This window comes from Aphelocoma coerulescens, chromosome 4A, assembly GCF_041296385.1.
Source record: "Aphelocoma coerulescens isolate FSJ_1873_10779 chromosome 4A, UR_Acoe_1.0, whole genome shotgun sequence".
In the NCBI taxonomy this organism is placed as follows: domain Eukaryota; kingdom Metazoa; phylum Chordata; class Aves; order Passeriformes; family Corvidae; genus Aphelocoma; species Aphelocoma coerulescens.
The window spans coordinates 15,129,173-15,153,432 of record NC_091018.1 but is presented as its reverse complement, the minus strand read 5'-3'; the positions used below and the strand labels follow the sequence as shown (position 1 = coordinate 15,153,432).

The 24,260-nt window shown below is 40.6% G+C and overlaps 1 protein-coding gene across 10 annotated transcripts in view; it reads left to right on the top strand.

Moving 5' to 3' along the window:
- The window catches only part of AFF2 (ALF transcription elongation factor 2), a 446,304-nt gene that overhangs the window by 412,212 nt on the left and 9,832 nt on the right, over nucleotides 1-24,260 (top strand). For 9 of the 10 annotated variants that reach the window (XM_069015464.1, XM_069015466.1, XM_069015463.1 and 6 more), the window contains 9 exons: nucleotides 2,414-2,648; nucleotides 4,540-4,679; nucleotides 5,224-5,287; nucleotides 8,632-8,768; nucleotides 12,002-12,073; nucleotides 12,434-12,527; nucleotides 15,262-15,309; nucleotides 15,814-15,863; nucleotides 20,175-20,389. In XM_069015464.1, the coding sequence (XP_068871565.1) occupies nucleotides 2,414-2,648; nucleotides 4,540-4,679; nucleotides 5,224-5,287; nucleotides 8,632-8,768; nucleotides 12,002-12,073; nucleotides 12,434-12,527; nucleotides 15,262-15,309; nucleotides 15,814-15,863; nucleotides 20,175-20,389 (1,055 nt within the window). The remainder of the gene's footprint in view (nucleotides 1-2,413; nucleotides 2,649-4,539; nucleotides 4,680-5,223; nucleotides 5,288-8,631; nucleotides 8,769-12,001; nucleotides 12,074-12,433; nucleotides 12,528-15,261; nucleotides 15,310-15,813; nucleotides 15,864-20,174; nucleotides 20,390-24,260) is intronic. The other variant, XM_069015467.1, reaches the window with a different exon arrangement.

The window sequence follows — 24,260 nt, the reverse complement described above, 5'->3', positions numbered from 1 at the left end:
CTTTTATTGTGTTTCTCCCTAGATTTTAAATATATTTTAACTAACAATCATGTCAGCAAATTAAACCATTGAGTCTCAGTAATTATTGCAATAAATTCATTCAAAATTAGCGATTCCTGCAATCAAAGACCAGTTTCTTAGGCCATTAACAGCCCAAAGCAAAGTGACAATCTGGTTAACTGCTGGTAACAACCTATTTCATGGAGGTTATTGTTAACATAAATGCTTTAGCGTAAATCTAAGGGAGGTAACATTGCTAAATAAATTATCGGCTTAATTCCTGCAAAAACTCATAGGATTAAGTGGCCGATAGGGGAAGAAAAGAAAGAAAAAACCAACAGACAATTAAAACTGTATTGTTGGGGGGGTGGAGTTAAATGTAAGTTACATAGAAGAAATATCCTCCAGTGCCTTTTCTTTTGTGGTTAATTCTTCCAACCCACAGAATGATTTATGTGCCAGAGTTGAGTAGCTGCACCTGTTCCTTGGTTTGCCCCATCTTATGTCCGAGCCCAAAGATGAAGTGAACTGGTGAAGTTTAAAACAGTGAAGAGCTCCAAACTGCTCCGTGCACAGTGGCACAGAAAACCACTTTGCTCTGTGTTCCCACCCCTGAGTGCATGTTCAGGGTGCCCTGTGCAGGCCATGTGCTTGGGAGGCAGAGGGTTTGGGTTCTGCTCCCAGGTGTTTCATTAACTGTGTCTTTGCTGCTGTACAATCCGAGAACACTTGCAGGCTTTGTCAGGGCAGTGCTCACCCTCCTCTGGAAAACTTTCCTCTGGAAAAAGTTCAGAGTGTTGCTGTGCTATAACTATGGTAGCTTGTCTGAGTTCCAAAATGCCCTTTGGGGGTCAGAAAGCGAACAGATGGAGCTTTGAGTGAGACCTTTTGGAGGACATATTGCAGGACCACATGTGCACAAAATCCATCTCCTTGAAGAACTGCCAGTCTACTCCAACATGGTTCTTTGTCTTTGATCTTCTTCAGACCCATGTGTTTTCCAAGCAGGACAGCATCCATCCTAGTAAGGCAATATGAATTTGAGCTTGTTTTATTTCTTCAGTCTAAGATCTTTAATATCAGTGGGTTTCAAATAAGATATTTTTAACTCTGCTTCAGCTGAATTAAAGTAGTTTTGGGTAGAGGAGCTTTAAAACATGAGGGGCTTGTTTGATTTCACTCTGTGGTTTCACAGATAACCCTAAAATATTTCTGTATCATCAAAGGTCCCAAGTAGGGCAGTGACCAAGGTGTAGATACTGATACTGTCAGTGAAACTGCAGAAAAGGCCAGACTGAAATGAGAGAGAGCACCAAAATGAGAAGTAAGGAAACCTGGGTCGCCTTCTCCTCTTTCCCAGGTTACTTTGAGGCAAAGTAGATCTATAATTCCTGACAGTGACCGAAAGTGGGAACAAAACATAAATTCTTGTTGACTTGATTTGTTATTGAAATTTTAGTCAATAATCATGAAAAGTAAATGATCATGTAGTACAATATTAGATGTCTAACAAAAGATTAAAATTCAGGTTGTCTTCATTGACTGAGCTGGGACAGAACCTGAAATAAAAATCTATGAGTAGAGTAACATATTAAGCAGTCAGTGAGGTGTTTGGTTTGGTTTTTTCTTTTTTGATGAATTTAAGTGGAGAAAAGTCTACCAGGGTTTTTTTCTGTTTTTACTGTGCATCACAGCTGCTGTTTCTAGCCAGCTAACAATTTCTGTACATAAAACAGACAATAGTTTATCATATTACTTGAGATTTCATGTCAAAACCACATTCATTTTCTGAATCACGTTCAATTCATCAACCAATATTTGCTCAAGGGCTTTTGCCAGCTACAATGTATCATTTTAATATAGTGCTGAACATTGGTTTTATTCTAGAGGTTAAATAATTTTTATCTTGTTATGGTTATCATTTTATAGTTGTTATAAATTCTGTTTTTGGTTCATATGCTGCCATGTGCTGTTTGGGTTTTTTTGCAAAGGTTGCTTATGTGGGCCCTAATCCACCTCTTAAAAAGATGCTTAATGTTAAACACATAAATAGTCATACTTGATGTCAAAGGAACTAACCCTGTGCATAAAACTTTCCAGCACTTTGCTGAGTCAGAACCTCTATGACCTCTCAAATAAAGACTGACTCAAATTAGCATTTAAATTGGGTGCAATTTGTACTAATGGACTGCAAGTTGTCCTCCAAAGCAGAAGGTTTCTGCAGTCATTGAAAAGGCAGAGGCAGCTCTTCTGTTTTCACTGCTGTCCCCTTGTGCCTTACCAAGGAGGGCACGGGACTGCAGGACAGATTGGAGGGCAGAGCTGGCTTCCCAGTAAATAAAATCTAGAGTTTTGTGCTGTGGGGGATTAACCAATATTTTTGAAGTGCAACTGGTTTATCTCTGTGTCCCAGGAGCAGCAGTAGCTCGGTGAAGAAGGTGACAAAGAAAAGAGAAGAGAAGCTGTTCCCTCCTCCGTTGTCCCCACTCTTGGACGAGCCTGTGCACCGGCGGCACAGCAGTGACAACAGCTCCTTCAGCCAGGAGCCCACTGTCACAAACACCTCACAGACCAGCAGCTCTTCCTCCTCTGTGTCTAAACACAGAAAAAATGAAAATAAATCTTCTTCAAACCCCAAAGGAATCTGTGTAAGTAACCAGCCTCAGCTGGTGGAGGTGAACAAGATAAAATGAAATTAATTCAGCTTTATTCTGTTAGGGTTTTTTTTTTCCACACAGTACCTATTCCTAAGTGCTTATGTAGCCCCACTCAAGGGGAGTGGATCTTTGCAGAGCCAGGCATAAACAGCTCTTGCAAGCTCCATTTTTAGATCAGCATAAGGCATCTACTTGGTGTTGTCTATCATTCCCTAAAGCACTTGGACCCTGAGCCTCAGAGAAGAGCCTTTGCAGCCACCAACTAGCTGCAGTTAGTCCCTTAACTCTGTAGCTGCAACATACACATTTTGAAAATAAAGCTTCCAGAGTATCACCTGAATAACTGCCCCGAATTCTCAGCCAGAATTAAGCACTGTAGTCATACTGAATATTATGACCTAAACTAAACAGACAATAGCAATATAACAAAACACTACCTGTCCATAGTACACTCAGCATGTTAATAACTTCTCTTAGGTTTGCAGGCTCACAACTGTCAGGTTTATTTACACCTAAGCTCCATTAATTAGGTGTAAGCTTTTAGACACTGTGTAAATAGGGTTTATTTCCCTCCCCCCCCCCCAGAAAATTATCACTCTGTTAGGGCCCTCTCCCCATCAATAGTTCTCACAGAGACAGTTCTTTGTTGCTTGCTTTTCACCAGATTCAGGTGGGGTTTTTTGCTGAAAATACACAAAAATAGCCAAAACTCCATAGCAAGTTCACTGAAAAAAAACATAAAATTTCGTATTAGTTTGTTATCCTCTTTTTAGGTTAAACAGGGAAACTCCAGGGTTTTGGCTCATTTTAAAAAATAGTCCTTCCTCTGGAGTTTCAAACACATCCTTACTTTTATAGTATCAAACTGTATCTCAGTATCACTGTCAAAATTAAAAGGCAAGTATAAAATTCTGCCACAGAAAAGGCCATGCATAGCCCCATTTTTCACAGTTCACCACTTTGAGAGAGGTTGTTACCCTGCACTGTAATAGTAAAACTCACAAGTTGCATTGGATTGTAGGTGACAAATCACTTCACCTTATTCATTCATCCCTGTTGCTTTCTGATATCATTGTGTCACTTCAAGCTGCGCCAGTAATACACACGCCTTCAACTGAAATCAATGCCAAAATGAACTGCATATGTCAGCAAATAAACAGTGCTATGTAAACAGCAGGGTCTCTTCCTCTCATCCCAGCATCTCTAGTCAGATTTATCCTTGGTTGATCTATTATCTTGATACATGAAATATTTTCCCCTAAAATATGTTTGACTTCTTTCCCTAGTTCATTGGTTCATCTGTAATTTAGTTTATCTGGTTGGGGACCAAGCATGCAAATTCAAGTGCCCAATTTAAAATCTTCTGTTATGTTTCTGGTTTTAATCGTTGCAAAGTCACAACTCCTGACTTGTGCTTTTCATTCTCTCTGTAGCAAGAGTAAGGAAATTGCTCCCTGCTGAAATCCAGACAGACTCTTCAGTCACATTAACAGTTAGTTCCTAATAATGTAGAAAAAAAAGGTTTCATTAGTGTGATACACCTTGAAGGAAGTTGAGTTTGCATCTAGCCCTGGCACATTAGATCTCCCCACCCTTGCTTTAACCAGTATCTATAGTCAGTAACACCTAAAATTTACAGGTAAAACTGTGAGTTACTGAGTTCAGGTGAGAGCTCAGAAATGGAGTCACACTCCCTAATTCATCTCTTAGCCTCCTGTTACAAAGAAAAGAAGGGTGGTTTGGTGAGGTGACATGAATGTAGATGGGTATAGATGAGGGCTGCTTTGTGCTTGTTGGGAAGGGTTTTTGGCAGGGAGGGTGAGCACTTACATTGTTGGAAGGTGTTTGGTTGAACTGTGAGTAACAGTCCTGTGTTTCCTAGGAGGAAGAATCTCACAATACACCCACAGCCAACACTCTTCTTGACACCAGCCATCTAGAACCAGACATCTGGTCTGCAATGCCAACGCTTTCCAATGGGAATTCTGAGCCCAGAAGACCCAAAATAACATTTGATGATGTGTAAGTTTTATTGACTTTGTGCTCTGTGATTGGGATTTTCGTGCAAGCAGAGGTCCCAGTGAAAGAGAATAGCTTTGATTACAGTGCTGGCATTGGGCACCTGTGTGGATAGTGCTGCACAAAGGCACACACAGTTTTAATCTTGGCAAATGAACTGTTGTCACTGATTAATGAAGATTCTGTTGATAAATGTTTTCAGATCATGAATGTTGGTTCATGGTAATTCTTCTTCATTTTTTTATTTAGCTCCTCTAATGGAAACTTCTTATACTTAATTAGTTTAAAATATTTTTCCTTTTCCTCTGTTCAGCACACATTAATGGGTCCTTTGGGTGGCCAGTTTCTATAGCTACTTATTTTACATTCTGGTCAGCCATCATATCTCTGCATACAGCAGCTTCAGATTGATATCAGGTTAAGATTTAAAGAGATAAGGGGGCATATATGTCAAAATTGTTCTTTTTTGCAGTCAGCAATTTTTTCAAAAGTTTTTCTCCAACTGTATGAAAGCAAAGACTTCAATTAATTGATTATGTCTCTTTAGGCTTCACAATGCAGATTATTACATGCAAGAGGCTAAGAAGCTGAAGCATAAAGCAGATGCATTGGTAGGTTGTCACAGGTTTTGGGTTTTTTTGTCTCTTTCCACTGTGGAACTCTGTGTTAAAAAATGGGCATTCTGCCCATGATCTAAAGCCTCTCAAACCAAGAGGAACACTGCTATTGACTAAAATGTGCTTCAGTTTGTGCTCCATAAACACACTGTGCACAAGTTAAAGCCTGAGCACCATTCCTAACTTTTAAGTTTTAGTTCCCAAAAAAAGAACTGCTTACAATAGCTGGTGTTTCTTCCAAGGGGGAGCAACAATCATGCTGTTTATGAAGTATGTAAGATGGTTTTATTGAAGTTGATGTGTATTTGAAATTGGTTTTTCCTATTCACTTTGAGCCTGAAACAGAAGTGTTGAAATATTCCATAGCAGAAAGACAGGCAAATCACCCCACACCCCATTATCATGTGGTAAAACTGTTTGATATTTCCCATCCAATTGTTTAAAATCTGAAACAATTCATTTTTATGTAGTGCATTCATTTTTATTGCATGGTTTTAGGCCGATAAAGTCTCAAAACACTTATTCCCAAAAAATCTGGCAGTGAGGTATTTCAATGCTGGGAAAGCTTTTTCACTGGCTTTACCCCAGATGAAATTCCAGTTAGGTTGGCCTAATTTTGCCAAGTGTTTTTATTTTTATAAAACTACATAATCTGACAGATTATATTCTACCGTGGTTTGTTCTGCACAAACTATTGCCAGTTCTGAAGTGTCCTTAATAAACATTTGTTTTGTAGGTAGGGACTTTGCTCCTCTATGTTACATAGGGTGCAGAACAGTGGCTCATTTAGGCAGGCTTAGTGGAACTTGACTCCTCAACTTAATTTAACTAAAATGTCTAAAATGGAGTGTGGCCGTTCACTTTGCCCCTCAAAGAGCTGGGTGATTATTCACCTCCAAACTTTATTATTTTGCAGGTATATTCTGTCATTCCACATTAGAGATTTTGTGCTTATAAATCTGTGTTTGTCCAAAAAAATTCCACCCCAAGACAATCACATGCTGTGTTTTAAAAAAGCAAACTAGCCAAACAAAAAAGTGTCTCTGCCATCGGTGAGCTGAAGGAGAGCTGACATTTCAAGCTGTCTGCTTCAGCTCTCCTGGCTCTGTTTTGGCTCAGGGCACAGTGTTTCCGTGTGTGTTTTCTGTGTGTGGGGGGTTCAGGGTTTTGGCACCTGTTCTGACTGTCAGCAAGGTGACAGTCATCCCTCCCAATGTGCCCATTTACAGGAGGTGGCCTGATGGCTTCCAGCCGGCTCGGCAGAGCACATCCAGCCACAGCCTGGCATCTGCAGGCTCACAACACCTCCCACAGCTGGGTGACATTTAAACAAAACACACATGGTGCTGGCACAGGGATACCTGCTCCACACTAGCAAATATTTACAGGCTCAGGCTCCCGATGATCTCAACACGCTCTGTCAATTCCCCTCCCTCTGCAGCCGGACACACTCACAAGGTGTTGTCCCATCTCCCCTGCTCTCACCTTTGGCTGTGCCTGCAGGATCAGGGGTGTTTCTCAAGCAGCACTAAGAGGAGCAGGCACAGCACATCCCACTGATGCCGTGGGCAGGCCCTGCCTGTCACCTGCCATTTGACACCCCGAGTGCCCCAATGTGAGGCCATCCGCTGTGATCAACTTGTTGGCAGGCATAAATATCCATGAACAAAGTATCTGCTTCTTCCTTCTGCTATTTAGATCTCAAGTCTTTTTTTTTTTCCCACCCAGTGCAGCTGCACACAAATTATCTCCATGTAACACATTTGGTGTGCAATCCTGTAGTGTTACTTGTCCTATGGAAACAATTGCTGCTAGTTACTTGGTGCTGACATGACAGAGCACAGGCAACATTGAAAGATGTGTTGCAGTGGCTAGAAAGATAATGCATGTGACCTCAAAATGTGTCAGCAAATGTTAATGGGATTTGTGGCAGCGCTGTTCCTGAGCTTGTAGAGAAAATAGATTTCTGGTGAAGGGCAGGACATTTCATGTCTTACGGGAGCGACCCCATGGAAACCTCTCCTTGTCTGGAGCTGCAGTAAGGGATCAGCTAATTTGGGTGGGCTGCTGCAGTGGCAACTGGCTGTACCATATGGAAGAGATCTTGGAGACCTCACTGTGTCCCTGTCTGAGACGTGACGAGCTGGAATAATTCCACCTACTCCAGAGAATCGGATCCCATTGCTGGCTCAAACTCTGTGTCTGTACTAAATCTGCTTGCAGCCAGATTCTTTTTTCCATACCACAAAAAGTCATCTTTGGAAGACTTTTTGTCTTCCAAAATGAATGGAAATTCTTTCAAAGTGAAAAAAGGAATTTGAAGAATATGCTGAGAAGCAGCCACTGGAACAGAGAGAGAGCAGTCAGAAACATTTCCCCTTTTCTGATCCTTCTGTTAATACCTGTCAATTATACAAAGGCTTTGTACGTAATCAATGCACAAGAGCAGAACTTGAAATTAAAGGTGTGTGCAGAGAGAACTAGTTATGGCTCAGAAGGAGCCACAAAGATAAGTATACAGTTATCTTGGACTAATAATAAATGCTATGCTTAATATGTTGCTAGAATAGTCTTCTGTTTTGTGAATGGAAACATATGCAGATGCATCAAAAATATTTTGATAGAGACATAGAAAGACATTTTAAAATTATTTAAAGTATATTGGATGTCCTATAGCAAATGCCACATTAGTAGAATTCTTACATTCAGCTATCAAAAACTGAAAATGTTAAATACTATTATAAAGTACGTACTATAAAAATGTCATATATAATATTCATTACACATAAAAAAAGAAATCAGTATGTCTAAGTCAGTTTAATCACAACCATTATGAGGGCTAAAACCTTTTGCAATAAAATCCCAGTTAAATGAAATATTAAGCAGTGCTATATTGTCTCCCTTTTTTTTTTCCTGCTCTTTCACTCATCATGTAAGTGATGAGATTTTTTTTTTTGACCAACAGTTAACACAGAATATGACATCAGTCAAATGGCATGGGGTTGTTACTTAACCCTTGCATAGTGACATTCAAACTTAGTTCATCTGTCAGGAGCAATATGGATGTGCACAAACATGCTTGGTACTCTTTCTTGCCTGTGTAAATCCCTGTTGTCAGTGGATATACACTGACTTTCCTCTGTGGAGCATCCAGTCACATACTACTCTGAAAAGATTTGGTGAAAACAGAGTCCCTGCCTTAATTACTGTATGAATTCATTCTTAACTACCGGTGTCGCTTTGCTTTCATCCTGATGCTGGTGTTGCTTTGTAGAATAATCTGCCTACCTTGAAATCAAAGCTGAAGGATTTTTTTGACAGTGTCATTCCCATTTCAGCTGGAGAAGTTCGGTAAAGCAGTGAATTATGCTGATGCTGCCCTCTCCTTCATCGAGTGTGGGAACGCTATGGAGCGAGATCCATTAGAAGCTAAATCTCCATACACCATGTACTCAGAGACTGTGGAACTCATCAGGTTAATGTCCTTTCTGTGATCGTTTTCATCATCTCATTTCAGTCATAATTAGAACCTGCTATGTTTTAAAAAATACCATTTCAACGTATTAATGATTTGTCCAAGGCATCTTCATCTCAGAAGTCATCATAATTAGTTCTTGCCATTTTATTAATGTCATGGAAAATTTATAATTGATGGACACTGCTTTTATAAATTATCCCCTTTAGAGGTTATAATGTGAGTGTTATAATTTGCAATATTCATAAAATTAAAATTGAAATGTAGTGGGTGGAAGTAAAGTATAGTAATTTCACTGTTTGGCAATGACACTTGTCTTTTAAAAGGTGTAGTTTTATAATTCAAAACATTAAAGGGAGTCTATCAGGATTTCTATTACAAACCCTGGTTTTAGAGGTTTATAACTTGGCTGTTAAAAAAGAGAAAAGCTGAAACTTGGGACATACGATCATAGCCAGAGAGGAAGCTTCTGCATATATTGTCTTGAAAACAATGTATTTTTAATGTTAAAGGGATGGGAACCAGCTGAATTAATTTTAATACAGTTTAATACAGTAGGTTCGTAGGCTAGAATATGGATGAGAGAGCCTTTACATACTAATAAAATGTCTGAGTTATTATTCTAAAATCTGCTACTGTTCCTTATATCTGTTTCGGTGTTGGCTCCATAGAAATAATAGTCTCCTGAGTAACTAAGTTTGCTTTACTTGAGCAAATTATCAAAGTGAAATCAAGCAGGATTAGATTTACCTGTAAGTAGAACAGGATTTTTCCTCTTCACTGTGATGCACCTTTGCTTTCCCCAGTGTATGCTGGGAATATCCTTGTTAATGTCAGTGTAATTACTGGCAGTTTGCACAAGAGAAAGAAGAAGAGGCAAATCAGGCTCTAAATATTTGGTTTTTTATATGTCAACGGTGGTTTTTATAACATGCCAGATTAGCTATTAGGGACTGCCAAGATAATGCATGTTTTACATTTTGAATATTGAGGTATTTGCATAATAAAATGTATCAAATCTTAAGCTCTTACTCTCAGGTAAATAATATGCCTGTTAAATATTTAAAAACATGTTTTTTACATTCTACACTTCATAAAGAGAAGAAGAAAATCTAAAGAAATCACTCAAGAAAAAAATTATGTTCACTCAACACTTGATCCATGTTAAACCCTGGAGAGCAGAGGACTTGGAAAAGGAGCCACCTGCCTCTGCTCTGCTGTGCCCAAATCATCCTGCAGCCTGACAGCGTCTTCTGAACTACACAGCTGCAGCTGCATGGCAGAATAAATTGTATTTAAAGAAATATTCTGTAAAGAGGGGAGCGCTTCTTCACAGGAGCCTGAGTTTGTTTTTGATTTTTTAAGAAAATCACACAGCCCAGTTGAAAGTGTTGCTGCTCAGTCCAGCAGTCTGTCTGTTCTGAGTGCACAGACCAAAAAGCTTGTTTACCCAGGAGCCCCAACACGTGAACCACTTCAATCAGGGAACGGCAGCCCCAGGAGTGGCTCACAAAAGGGCAGGAGTCAGGTGAGGGCACGGCTGTGTCCTGGAGTGACTGGCAGTCCTGAGCATCAACAGCCCTGCTGCCTTGCTGCTCCTGGCACAGTCCTGCTGCAGGCTCTGGGACAAATAGATCTTGCCATGGAAGCAGCAGCTGAACTCCTTCTGGAACTGCTTTTGGCTGTAGAAGAATCTGGAGAATTTGTTATAGTAGATCTCCAATATATAAACAGCTTAAGTCATGTGAGATTAATTCCATCACCTACCACCAGAGGTAGAGTTTAATTCACCAATTGTTGCATGCAGCATCCTGTAGCAGCCAGTGAGACTGATTTGTCCATTTAATTGCTGTCAGTGGCCAGACCTGGACAAAAGGTGATTGCCCAGGTGAGCAGCAGGCTGGTACAGGCTCAGTAAAACTCCATGGACAAAAAACCAGTTCTTGTGGGCTACAGTGGGTGCTGGATGTACAAAGTATGTGACTGTGCGCACAACGCTTTCTCAGTGTAGCTGCTAATATTAACATAGATTTTTACTGTGAGATAACAAATAGAAGGAGATTTTTCTCACTTTTACTCCTCCCTTCATCAGAAGCACAATTTTCCCCTTTTGCATTAGTGGTGTCTGCCCTGACTATCTGCATCAGACACCTATTTGTGAAAGCAAGTGGAGCATCAAAGAGATGGGGAATATCAGAGATCTGACTGTCAAATCTGTTTTAAGTTAATGGTAATGGTAAAATCCCAAAGAGACATAGATCTTTGTGCTTGAACACATTCATCCAGTCTGACTAGAACCACGGTTCCCAAGAGCAGGTGGGACAGGACATGGAGGAAGACTCCAGGTGGGGTGGTGCAGCTGCAGGCTGGGGCTCAGGATGGGTGGTGGGAGCGAGGCAGGGGAGAGCAGCACAGCTGCCTGCACTCCATTACCTCCTTGTAAATGAGAACTCATCGAGATTGCCTGGATACCTTAAAACTTTCTTACGCAACGCTGAACCCTATTACTTATTCCAACACAAGTACCTGTGAAATTGCATTAGGGCTCAGAACAATGATTTTATGCGATGAATTGATTTTCAAGAAACTAATGCACAGAATGGAGTGTGCTCAGTTAAAGGAAAACAAAGACAGAGGAGGTAGGAATATTCAGTCCTTGATCATCCAAATGCTGGATGGCAGCAATTAAATAGAGAGGGAAGACCAAGTACACAAGACTCATAAATGAATGAACTCGAGAATTAAGAAAGCTGTGAACGTGACCTTTCCTGTATTTAAAACCATTTTCTGTACAAAATATATTAAAAGCTTTGAAGAAGAATTTATGAGAAGGATCTTGAAGATATTTTTCAAGCCCAAAGTATTATATGTAAAACCTTATTATATATTACTTTACACTTCAGTACATACAGGGCCAAGATCTTATGCTTCTGTTCAACACATCCCAAATGTTTGCATGACTCAGCCTAATTGGTTGGATATAATATCATTAATATGCCCAAGAATAGTTCACCATGTTGGCCCAAAAATTGGTTGGTGATTTACTTTAGGCCTTCAGGTTTTAAGTGATGCTTTCTGTTGAATTTTACATTGATCTCTTCATTACAGAACACTGTGACCATTAACTCATGCAGTTGGAGAAGAATATCTCTGTGGCTGTTGTTTTTTGGTGTTACTGTTATTTTTGTAAACATCTTAACTCTCAGTTTCTTATCTCTCACCTTTCTGACAAGGTATGCAATGAGACTCAAGAATTTCACAGGCTCTTCTGCCACAGAAGGGGACAAGAAATTAGCAGTTTTATGGTAAGTCCCTTTGTGACCATGAGAGAAGCAGCTAAAATCTTAAGGAGGACTTTAAAAGTACTGAATTACTTAAGCAGCTTACAGAAGATCATTATTCTTGTTTTCCATTAAACTATTAAAGGATAACTAATGGATTTCTTCAGCAGCTGACTAAACATTTATTCTTCTAATTTATACTCTTATCAAGATGGGATTTTAATGCTTTTGACCAGTTTTTTTTTCTTTCTGCATTTGCTTATGTTTCAAAATGTAACCTTAGACCAGAACTGCAAAAAATAGGTCAGCTTTTTTTTTTTTTTTTCCAGTTTATAGGTTTCATTAAGCAATGGAATTAACATAATCCTTTCCTAATTACCACAGCTACCGATGCTTATCACTTCTCTACTTGAGAATGTTTAAACTAAAGAAGGACCATGCTATGAAGTACTCCAGATCTCTGATGGAATATTTTAAGGTAATCTTTGTTCTGTTTAATTTATTGATGTGAAATGAAATTCATACCAGCACTGAGAGCTCTCACAAGTGTAACTGCATGACTTAAAAGTCCCACATTTAACCCCTCCCCTGGGAAATGGAGGCAGGATGGCTACCAGGGAGTGGGGACAGAAGTGATTTGGGGGATTTTTGGATTAGTCACTTGATTCAAAGGACCATGCTCTGTAATTCTACTAAAATAACATTATTCTCAACACCATGTAATGTTTATGCAAGTTTCTGGTTCTTTCAAGGTTTCAATGTGCAAGTGATTATGAACTGACCCCCAATGAACCATAATAAAGCAATTATTTAGGTTATAGTTAGTTAAGTTTAGATTTTAGATTCAGTGAGATTTCCTGAAGCTTATTGCAGTTTCAGAGATTTCTCCTTTTATTCCTGTGGAACTTCCAATTACCTTATCTACATCTTGAAGGTTTGTCTTTACCTTAAACTGAGTGGAGATCCGATGGTCATGACTTGGGGATGTTTTGTTTTACCTTGTCAAATGCTGTTTACCCAGAGTAAGAATGACAAATCCTCACTGTTCCTAGATTAAGAGAGAAATAGAATCTTTCTTCAGCTCTGCTGAGGTTTTGATATTTATATTTCACTGGTTAATGCTGTTTGAAGCATACATTAATTCTTTTACTTTATTACTACGTATTATTCTATAATTATGTAATTATACTGGCTTGTCAGCCCATCAGTCTTTTTTTGTTGGTGTTTTCAGCCTCTGTGAATTTGTTCCAGGCTTTGACATACTGGTACTGCAAACCAGTAAAAACCTCTAACACTGCAGTTTTCCTATGTTCATGTAAATGGTGTAAAATGTTCCTTCTGCTGTAAGACTCCAATACTGTCATGGTAGTAGCCGTAGTCCTGGCTACCAATGTCTCCTCTGTGTGTGTCTCTGTGCAACTTCAGTAATGTTAGTCCTAATCTTGTGCTTAAATGGAGGCTCTCTTGTACCATTAGGAGTGCCTCTGTTGTGCTTTTGGAGTTTTCAGTCAGGGATTTGCACAACAAATTAAATTTGAACTACACACGTTTGTAACCTCAGCATTTTCATGAAATGTATTCCACCCACTTCAGATTTTATCCAGAATGAATGTAGATTGTATCTTTAAAAAAGGATTATTAGTCAAATAAAGCTTTTCTGCAGAAAGTAATGATTTCTTAAAAAAAAAAAGAGGCAGGAGCAGGGGAGATTCTCTTGCCTTAAAGCCACTTTATTTTCTCTAGCTGTGCAAGTAGGTAAAATGAAGAACATATTTACTACTCCCAGCATAAGAAAATGTCTTTAAATGTAAATTAAAATAAGATTAAAAAAATAAAAATGCAATAAAATAGACAAATCAGGAATGCTGGGCATAAGCATCCAGTTGAAGCTAAGTGTTTCAGTTGATGTTACAGTGTGTGTGCCATGGGCACTGTAGCTCGTTTGCTAGAAGCAGTGTTTGAGTGTATACAGATTATATGTTCAGGTTCTTTCTGTAATAAAGGCACAGGAGGAGAAAAGAGAAGAAAAGAATGGGAGCTGTTATCTATGTGTTAGTTTTTATTGCTGCACCATGTTCTCTGTGTTCACTAGCAAGAATCTGTAATACAAATGAAACAGATTAACTGGATAGAGTTGTTACTCAAAATTTTACACAATTTTAACTGTGAAAAGCAGCCCACTGTTTACAGCAGAGCTGGGGAGGAATTTTTTGGCCAAATTGTTCTTTATATTTTTCTTCACAAATGCCACTTTGTCCAAATTGAAACCATTTATAGACAGAACTGGTTCTGATTAATTTCCAATTAAAAGCTTCAAAATTACATTTTTGACATTTCAAACCCGAATAAAACCATGTAATCATGAAAGAATTTTTGAAATTTAGAGACAACTTGCAGTAAAATACCACCAAAGTGATAATTTTTTTAAATTGAAATCAAACCTTTTTTGATTAGAAAAAGTGACATCCTGTGATATATTTCATCTGAAAGTTTGAGGAAGATTTATATGGTTTTTAAAATGTCAGTAGTCAATGAAATATTTTTGGTAAATATTTTCATTATCAAGTAACTGCTTCCAATTGAGATCTTGTCTTAATCTTGACAGATCTATTATTTGTCTTCAGACACTGTTGGGAACAATCCCCAGACATGAGAAGTTAACAATGAAAGCTTCTCCATTTCTGAAGACATTCCAGAGCAGTTTAGGATCTCCCTCTTTCCTACATATGTGTGGCTGGCAAAAATACATACTCCATATGCTCTGTGCTGTGAAACACCCCAAGTCATGCTCACATCCTCAGTGACAAGCAGTGGCTGCTGTGCAGGAATGCCCAGGCCAGGCCAGTGCTATGGTTTGGACAATGTTTTCTGCTTTGGTCAGAAATGCTGGGCTGTGAGCTGTGGTTTAGAAGTCAAGGGCACTCTCTGTGCTCCACTGAATCTGTGTGCCTCCCATGCAAAACAGCGATTACAGTAACCAGATGAGTGTTGTAATAATGTGGGTAATACTTTGCAGAGAACTTGTAAAACTTGATTGAATTTTCACTGTGCGTGCTTCTCAGCAAGGGAGCTGAGTGATTGTTTTCAGAGGGCACACATAGATAGCCTCAGCTGTGATACTGCCACTTTGTATGGGAACTAAGATACCACTCAGTCTGAGCAAGGCTGGAAAAACCTGGGCTTTATTGTTGCTCGGCAATCTTTTTGTACAGGGTTTTACAAGGTGCTACACAGACGTGAAAGGCAGAATGAGTAAGCAGGTAAGGAAAGTCAATTTGTGCAACTAAAATATATAAAAACAAAGGCATTCAAGCAGATCCTTACTAAAAATTTTATTTATACTACTGTCTGAATCCCAAGCCACCTTCCCTAGCAACTTGGGAGGGATCAATTTCATTAAAGCATCAAGCCAAATTATTTTTGTTTCTTATTAAAATATTGAAGGTCCCCCTAAAGATAAGCAGTCATTTGCACTCTGAAGAACTTACTTTGTAGAATAAGTTTCAGTGGTAATTGAACCACTTCTTTGTGACCTATATCTGCTTTTACTGGAACTTATTCCCTCTTTCATCAACTGATTTTCAAGCTACTGGTTGGAACCTACCAATCATCCACCAGCCACTTAATTATGGGACCGATGTGCAGAGCTGTTCTGCTCCATGCACTGTAGCTCTTGCAAGGAAAAGGGGAAGTGTTGAGCCTTGTGTCATCAGTATTCATGTACTTGCATCACCTGTATTTACATTTTGGTTTTGTACTTACAGAACTCTTCAAAAGCCTCACAGGCCCCCTCACCTTGGGGCGGCAATGGAAAGTGAGTATTTTACTGCTGAGTACTTTTGTCTGGGAACAAGTGGTTCCAAGAAGAGGGGAAGTGGTTTTGTGCCTCTAAAGGCAAAGAACAGGTCGTGGGATGAGTGTTTTGGGAGCTACAGGTATATTTCAAGTATGTATCAGGTAGAAACTGTTCTGGGCTACAAATTTGATCATACAGCTGCCTTGGGCATGTGGGGCTGAGGGGCTCCCACTGGACTAAGTCAGATCCCCATGTGAGCCACCCAGTGTGGGTAGGAAGGAAGAGCTGAATCACACCTTCCTCTGTGCAAAGCCTCCTTAAGTCTAAAATCAGACACGGTGGGTCAGTGCTGAATTCTTTGACAGTTTGCTTCTCAAGCCAAATGAAGGCCATAAAAATATCAGTTAATTAGCTAGCAAGTACCATGTCACTTTAGGAAGCCAAAGTAAAGTTAACCTTCATTGCAATGATTTTTCAATGATTCGTTCAGCAATGAAAGACCAATGAATATTTCATTGATATATGGTAAGTGCTGTTTAATAAAACTGAAGGTATAATAGTGGTGAAAATGCGAGGGCACTTAGCCAATTATCAGTGGCTTCATATTAATGTTAAAACACCCTCACCTCAGATATGAAGTCAGGGTAATGCAGTCATGATCTGCTGTGCAGTGGAGGTGCATTGCTGCTGCATCCTTGTATTTATCTTGCAATGGCTGTTGCCAGCTGACATTTCTCCTTGTCTTTTGTCCTGGTCACAGCCAGATACAGGTAAAACAAAGGGGGTTTTTTCATCTTTATATGAGTAGGTTAAATTCTAGTTGAAAATTATTATTGTTAATGGTCTCTTTTCTGGTGGTTCAGAAGAAGAAATGACTATTAGACATGCCAAGGAAACAAAGCTGTAAAACTGTAGGATGGGTTGAAGTTTAGCACACAAAGAACTGGAATTTTCAAACAGACTTTGTTCTCCATCAGTGCAGAACCAATAGTCCAACATTTTTCTTGAAGTGAAATATTGTCAAATAATTCAAAATATTTTGGGGTATAGATAGGTATATATACACACCCCAAATACTCAAAGTTATTTTGAGTATGCATGTATAGAGCTATTTAAGTATAGATTATAAACAGAAACTAAAGTGATGAAATAAGAAATCACTTTAAATAAAAATTGAAAAGATATTGTAACACTGGAAAAGCAACTACTAAATTAAATTATTCATTATCTGCCAGTTTTTCCAGGCATTTAAATGTCAGTGAAACCTTGTATTGTAATAAAAATACATAAATGTTAACATAAAGTTTTAGTGATCAAATAGACCACTGGAGCATAACATCTCTTTTGTTCCTTAAGAAGGGGCTTGTACATAAACATTTCATGGAGCAGAAGTTATCCTTTTATTCCTGTCCTATAATAGACCCCTATGAAGTGTGTGCTCTGCAGGTGATGACATCTCCCTCGCTATTTAAAGGAGCTATTAGGTGTCCAGGATTGAGAATAAGTGGGTTTTGACTGGAGGAGAAAATTCTTGTCTGGCCACAAAGTAGGCAGCAGAAACCCAGCCTTCAGGTCAGCATCACTTCTAACATAACACCCAGCTGATCAGTCTCTTCCCACTAACTTTGGAGATAAGGAAGGAAAGCTCTGAAAGTGCACATCTCTGTCTTTTATTCAGAGCAGGAAGCACTTGACATGTGAGAGTGACTGAGTGACAAGGCCTTGTTATAACAGCATTATTGTGACACCTGTGACCCAACACACAAAGACCACAGTCCACACTCAGGTCTTGTGTCCCCTCTGTGTGGAGTCTCAGAAGAAAATCTCTCTCCAGCTGGCTCAGAGCTGCCATCTATCTCTGGGAGCTCCCAGTGGCTCCAAGGTTTGTCACAGGCCTGGTGCTGCTATTGGCAGCTTGTGCTCTGCCTTCCCCAGGGCTATTCATTCTATGGTTTTCTCTTAATCCCCTGGAAATTTGTGTCAGATGGGAAGAGAATTCACACCCCACAGAAAAAAAGACCAAACACCATCCAGTGTATGGCACCACTGGAGATGGAGCAGTAGCCTGATGCAGGATGGGGAGGCAGTGGGGTAATCTCAAAGATTTTTTTTTTAACAAAGCAGAGTTTATCCATTGCCATGGAGTGTAGTCTACTCAGGATCTCAGATCCATCAAAAATCACAGCTTGGCTTACTGGAATTTCTGCCTACTCGTTTGAAAGGGTTGTGAACCTCTACAAAGTTGGCCCGGGTTCCAGCCTGGCAATGAAACAAATTTTCCCTGGTTTCATTACAGAAATGTTTCCCACCTCTAGCGACAGAAAGCACAAAATACAGAGATTTAGTAGACTCACCACAGTAATAATGGCTGTGCACAACAGGGTAAATCCAATGAACAATGTGCTTTATTTGGCAGAAGTGCGTCAGCTGGTAGTAAGTGGCTCTAACAAAATACTCTTGGTCACCTCAGATACTTATCATTTTTAACTGCTCCCAGACCTAATCTAGTATAGTTCAGCTCTTCTGTGCATTAAAGACACTGTGGCAAGTCAGGTAACCAGGATGTTTTGAGACTTAAAAATAAAGCGTTTGTGCATTAGGACATGCTTAAACTCTAACCCATAAGCTGGGTAAAAAGCTACAAGCTGCCAAATCAATGTGATTTCTAGCTCTGGAAAAAGAACGTATCACATGAGCCTGTTGTTGAGCACAGGTAATAGCAGGGCACTGCTGGAAAATGTGCAGCAAAAGCTGTTGCCATCGGTGCATATCAGCCCAAGGCTGTGCTGTGGTGTCAGTCCTGCAGCACCTCTGAGGTGTCAGCAGGTCTGTGCCCAGGCAGGGCCACTGACAGTGGCCTTTAAACCCAAGAGGCCAAGCCCTTCTGTCCTGGGCTTTGGATCAGACACAGTGACTGAGCTTGATGCTGTTGCACAGCACGAGGCATCTACAGCTGCATGTCCAGGGAGGGATTGCAACATCCCTGTCTGGAGAGTTTTGGTCTCTTTGCTTCATGCAGAGAGTGCCAGGAGATGCCTTGGCCCTGCATCTCAAGTGTATTCCACAGCAAATAGAATGCTTTTGTTCAGGCAAGTGCTTCCAAATGGCTGAATGGAGTTACATCCAGCTGGGGCTGGGCGCCAGTGGTGTTCCCTAGGGCTTGGTACTGTTTCATATCTTTACTGATGATCTGAAGCCCCCTTGATCTTGAAGGGGATCAGGGGTACCCTCAGTCAGTTTGTGGATGACACCAAGTTGGGCAAGAGTGTGGATGTGCCGAAGGATGGCTCTTTTTACTTCTCCCAAGTAACAAGTGATAGTGCAAGAGGAAATGGCCTCAAGTTGCACCAGGGGAGGCTTAGATGGAGATTAGGAATAATTTCTTCACCAAAAGGGTTGTCAAACACTGGAATAGGCTGCCCAGGGACTTGGTTGAGTCACCTTCCCTGGCGGTATTTAAAAGTATCTTGGTGTAGACATGGTGCATGGGGACGTGGGTTACTGGTAGACTTGATAGTTCTGGGTTAACTGTTTTGACTCAATGATCTTAAAGGTGTTTTCTAACCTGAACAGTTCCATGATCCTACAAATTTTTAAAGAGAATAGCTGTTCTGTGAGCATTCAGCACTGCACAGCTCTAAACAAGAGCGTGCTGTGCTGACCACCACACTGCCTGCAGCCAGCAGGTGATTCCTAATTGATGGTGTTAGAATTAACGGAAAATCTATATTAGGACATTAGTGCCTCACTAAGTAGGTAACTTAAAACACTGCTCTGTGCAGAACTGTGTGGATGAACTGTAGGCAATTAGAACAAATCTCCATAGCCTTAAAGAATCCTATGGAGATATTCATAATCCTACAGTACCCTCAGGTCCTAATACTGCTCTGCAGGGTGCTTTTAAGACTTGCTCTTTACTTATTGTGGTGACTGTTTTTGGAGCAAACTGTCATTGTGGTTTCCAGAAAATACTTTGATAATAAGCCAATATTGCACATTGAGTGTTTTCTAACTGCCACTGCAGCTTCTGGCAGCAGGTAGAAAAATCATTACAGCTGTGAGATGCTTCTTTCTCTGAAAGATTGCTCAATTTTTATGATAGATTTTTATTTTTTTTTTAAATAACAGGTTCATTTAAAGGGAGAATTAAATCCCTTTTTATTTTCAGTCATTCCCAGTTTATAAGCTGTCCTTTCTCATAAAGTCAGGAGGTACCACTGCACATTCTCCCTTGACTGGGGTGCAGAGTTAACTTTTCAAGTGCATTTAGGATGGCAGTGAAGTGGGGGGGTGTGAGGGGGCCTCACTCTCTCTCTCTCCCTCTTGCAGGAGCACAGAAACCCCCTCGCCCATGTCCCTGAGCCCGTCCCCCGTCAGCTCTGCTGGAAGCAGCACGGGCACCGCCGGCTCGTCCTCGGCGGGGACCATCACCATCCCCCAGCGCATCCACCACATGGCTGCCAGCCACGTCAACATCACCAACAACGTCCTGCGCAGCTACGAGCACTGGGACATGGCTGACAAGCTGACCAAGGAGAACAAAGGTGCCCCACTCTCTGCTTTTCCTTTGTCCCCTTTGGCTCCCCAGCTTTAGCTTTCCCCGTGCTCTCTGGATTTGGACTCAGAACCACCGCATCTAAGAGCACAACTGTGACAGCTTGAGCAAACAGACCAAATCTGCTTGCTGGTGGCTGTAGCCAATGCGTATCTTCTCTTGTCAGGCACAGAGGGGGATGTGTAACACACGCTGAACATGGGGTTATCAGAGCAGCTGGCAAATAATTTAGCGAACACGAGCCCCAAGTGATGGGAGCTTTTAAGTCTGCAAATTCGTTCGCAGTTTCAGCCTCTCGTAGAGCACCGAGGTTATTTTCAGACTGCTCTGTCAACGGGTTTAAGACTATTAAAATGCTAGCTAGGATAATAAGCAAACATTAGATGTTATGTTTATGCGGGAAGTCCGATTAGGAGATGTCCACTGAAAGCCATGACCTTGACTCTCCTATGATTGGATTGGAAATCTGCTTGTTTATTCCTAACAACAAAATGTAAGTCTTTACCACAGTCATTTCAAAGGAGTTTTGGCAAGCAGTTTGTGACTGGGTTATATCAAGTATAGTGGAGTGGCTGAGATATAACTAAGGGACAAATTTGGCCTATTGCTGGCCAGCTGTGAGCTTCCCCATGACAATGTAATTATTCAGATTCCAGCTTTGGGCTTACACAAATCACTGAGAAAGCTTCCTTTGACACTAGAGGTGCAGAGCCTAGCTAGGAAATACTCTCATCATGAGTTGGCTCATTCTCTTAAATTATAGTGAGATTTCAGATGGCCGACTTGTCCTGACAAATGTGCTTGCTGTATGCAGTTTGATCTTACTCCCATTAATGTCAGTGGCAAATTTCCACTGATTTAGAGAAACTGAGCTTGAGATTTATAGAGTTTTATGTCTGAATGGTGGGTCATAATGATCTATCCCTGGATGAGGAACAATAATAGAAGTTCTGTCCAGTCCTCCCCACTGCTGCTTGTCTTTGTTCACATTGATTAATTTAGTAGCAGTGCAGTCATTTTGGATTTTTTCCATAGCTGCATCCATTTTCACAAAATGTGAAAGCGATTCCCTGTCAAATGTAATGCAGAATGTTACAGTGGGAATGCAGAAGGATGCCCTGATAGGAGGAAGAGATGGCGATAATCTTGTAATTAGCCCTGTGTGTTGTGGAGTTGTTAAATGTTCTACTTGGTATTAAATCAAAATAGCTCAGGCATTCAGCCAGCAGACAGAAAATGTACCCAGCCACTGCTGTTATCAGTCCTAGAGCTGGATGAGAAAAAACCTGCTGACTCTCTTTCTGCATTTTCCTCCCTGCTCTCTTCTTTGTTCTCATTTTGATTTACGATCAAATAAACCCAATTCTGCAAAGCCATATAGGAATACTCTTTATTCAGATGAGCAGTCCCTTTGACTTTACTGGGACTAGATGCATGAATAAGGGTTTCTCACATGAGCAAGACATTTAAGGTTGTGACCTGTTCTTTCATATCTTGTTTCACAACCTGCAGACATGTTACAGGGAATGCAAAGTTCATGTTACTTCAAATTTCATTTAAGTGTTATAAACCACTGGAGAGAGATCAGAGTTTCATACATGCTATAACATCTTTATATTTTGTATGGAAAGATACCTCATTTCTAATTAAGTACTTGATTTAAAGTTGCATGCTTAAACACAAACTGCAATTTGAAAAAATTCATGGTGTAGCAAAAAGTATATGAGAACTGTTGTGGTATTCTGCAGGTGTTCATCATACCACATGAGGGATTCTCTTTAAAAAAGGATGTATTCAAGACACTTTGATATGAGAAAGGTTACAGTGTTTCATGAAACCTTGTTGTAATTGTTTTAGTAGATGTCATCTGCACCTCTCAAATAATTCAAAGCACCTTTATCTTGTTGGCTGGAACAGGACTCGCCCCTTTCTCCATAGTGATCTCCAGTCCACCTTTGCCAGCTGTCTCAGCTCTGTGCACTGCCCAAGCTCTGGTGCACTGACCTGTGGAATGGGGGTTCAAAACTGCCCCGTGACAGCAAACAGGACAGTGCAAACCCCAAACTCTGCCGTGAGTCCCAGGTACAGGACACATCACTTGGCCTCTCTCCCAGGAGCTTGGGCAATCAGTTCATTATAAAAAATGAGATTTTCCCCTCTCCCCTTGAAATAAGAATGATCTCAAAACCAAAAAAAACCCCCACAAACCTGCCAAGAAACCATGATTAAGATAAAAATTTAGTTCCTAAAAGAAAACAAAACCAACCAGATTCAGTCATTTTTGTGGGGTTTTGTGGTCAGCTCTCATTATTTCTGTTGTCTTCTGAATCACAGGGTGTGTCTTGCATAAGAATATGTCCTTGATGATCTGTCCTGAGATGGGTATAAAACTGTGGCCTAATAGCAATTACCTCTGGGTCCTACTGCTGTCATAAATGTTTCTTAGGTCATGCCCATGTAGTCACAAGAAATTTCCTTCACACTGTAGGAGCTGTGCAGCCTCCCCTTGTCCACGGCTGTCAGCTTAGCTTTGTGCTCCTGAGTCTGCCTGCATGCTCCCAGTTTGGACTTGACTCATGTCCAGCTGGCTCAGAGCAGCAGACAGAAGCCTTTCTTTGTCAGCCTGATAAAAGATGTGCCATTAAAATAAAAATGCATAGCAAGAGGGAGAACAGCAGAACTGTGACCTGCCAAGCTGATCTGGTTTGAAAAGGAAAGCAGGAACATACTGCCATGTACCTCTGGTGGAATTTCCCCTGGTCAGTGGAGTTGAGAGTGGGGGGAGAATAGATGGAGTTGGCATAAATCTGTGTCTGTAGCAGGCCAAACTAAACTGTAGATTTCCCAAAGCCCATGGGATGGTTTGTGTTGGATCACCTAAAGTGGTGTTGTTCACCATCTGTAACATCAAACTCTCAGCTGACTTTACAAGATCAGATCATTTTCTTATGCTTCTGAAGAAAGCAGGACTTTTTCTCTACAGTAGAAAACTCAGCTCTGTAGGGAGCAAGACCTGTTCTCTCACACATAAATTTATTAAGTGGCTTCAGTGCTTGTAGCTTTTTCAAGAAATATTAACTTGAAATTAGGCTTTAAGGTGAATTCTCAGTGCTTAAAGAAATTATTGTTTATTTGAGCCTAGAACGAGATCTCTAGAACGCAAGCAAGATAGTGCATTATTTAATTTCTAAATGTATTGATTTTACACTGGAGGAGGGGGATGAGAGACAGAGGAAGGAAGATTAAAAGTAGCTGCTGGCTGCAGCATCTGAACAGCACTGGTGCTAGCCCTGAGCTCTCATTATGCTTGCCTCCAGCCAAATCATTTTGTGCTCTGATACTGCTGTAGCTCCCAAGCTGACCAGGGTCAGGCTGTCAATACTTGGATAGAAGACCTCAAAGCAGCACTTACTTGCTGAAGAAAGTACTGATAATGATTTTGTACCCAGCATCTGCTCTCCTGAAGTGCAGCCAATGCAGTGCTGGCTGGCTCGGTGCACTGGATTGCAGACAGGGTGAGAATGTGAGGGCTCAGCCATTCCTTACTGTGATTGTTGGTTGTTATCTGAGCTCTGAGGGGCTTTAACTGAGAGCGGGTTCCCACTTGCCTAAATATAGTGCAAGGGTTGTATATGTGGGAATGCCTGTGCCCCAGCGAGCATAAAGAGCTGTGGGAGCATACAGGGCACAATTCAGTTCTCCATTGACAGCAATTAGGAGAGGTCTGTTGGCCCTAACAGGATTAGTCTTTCACCCAGAGAGCATCTAACACATGACGTAAAGTAAACTGGTATGTCGCTTCCTAACTGGGGCTCTCTGTTTAGTGACCTCCTGTTAACCCTTAATCCCAGGGTTGGGAT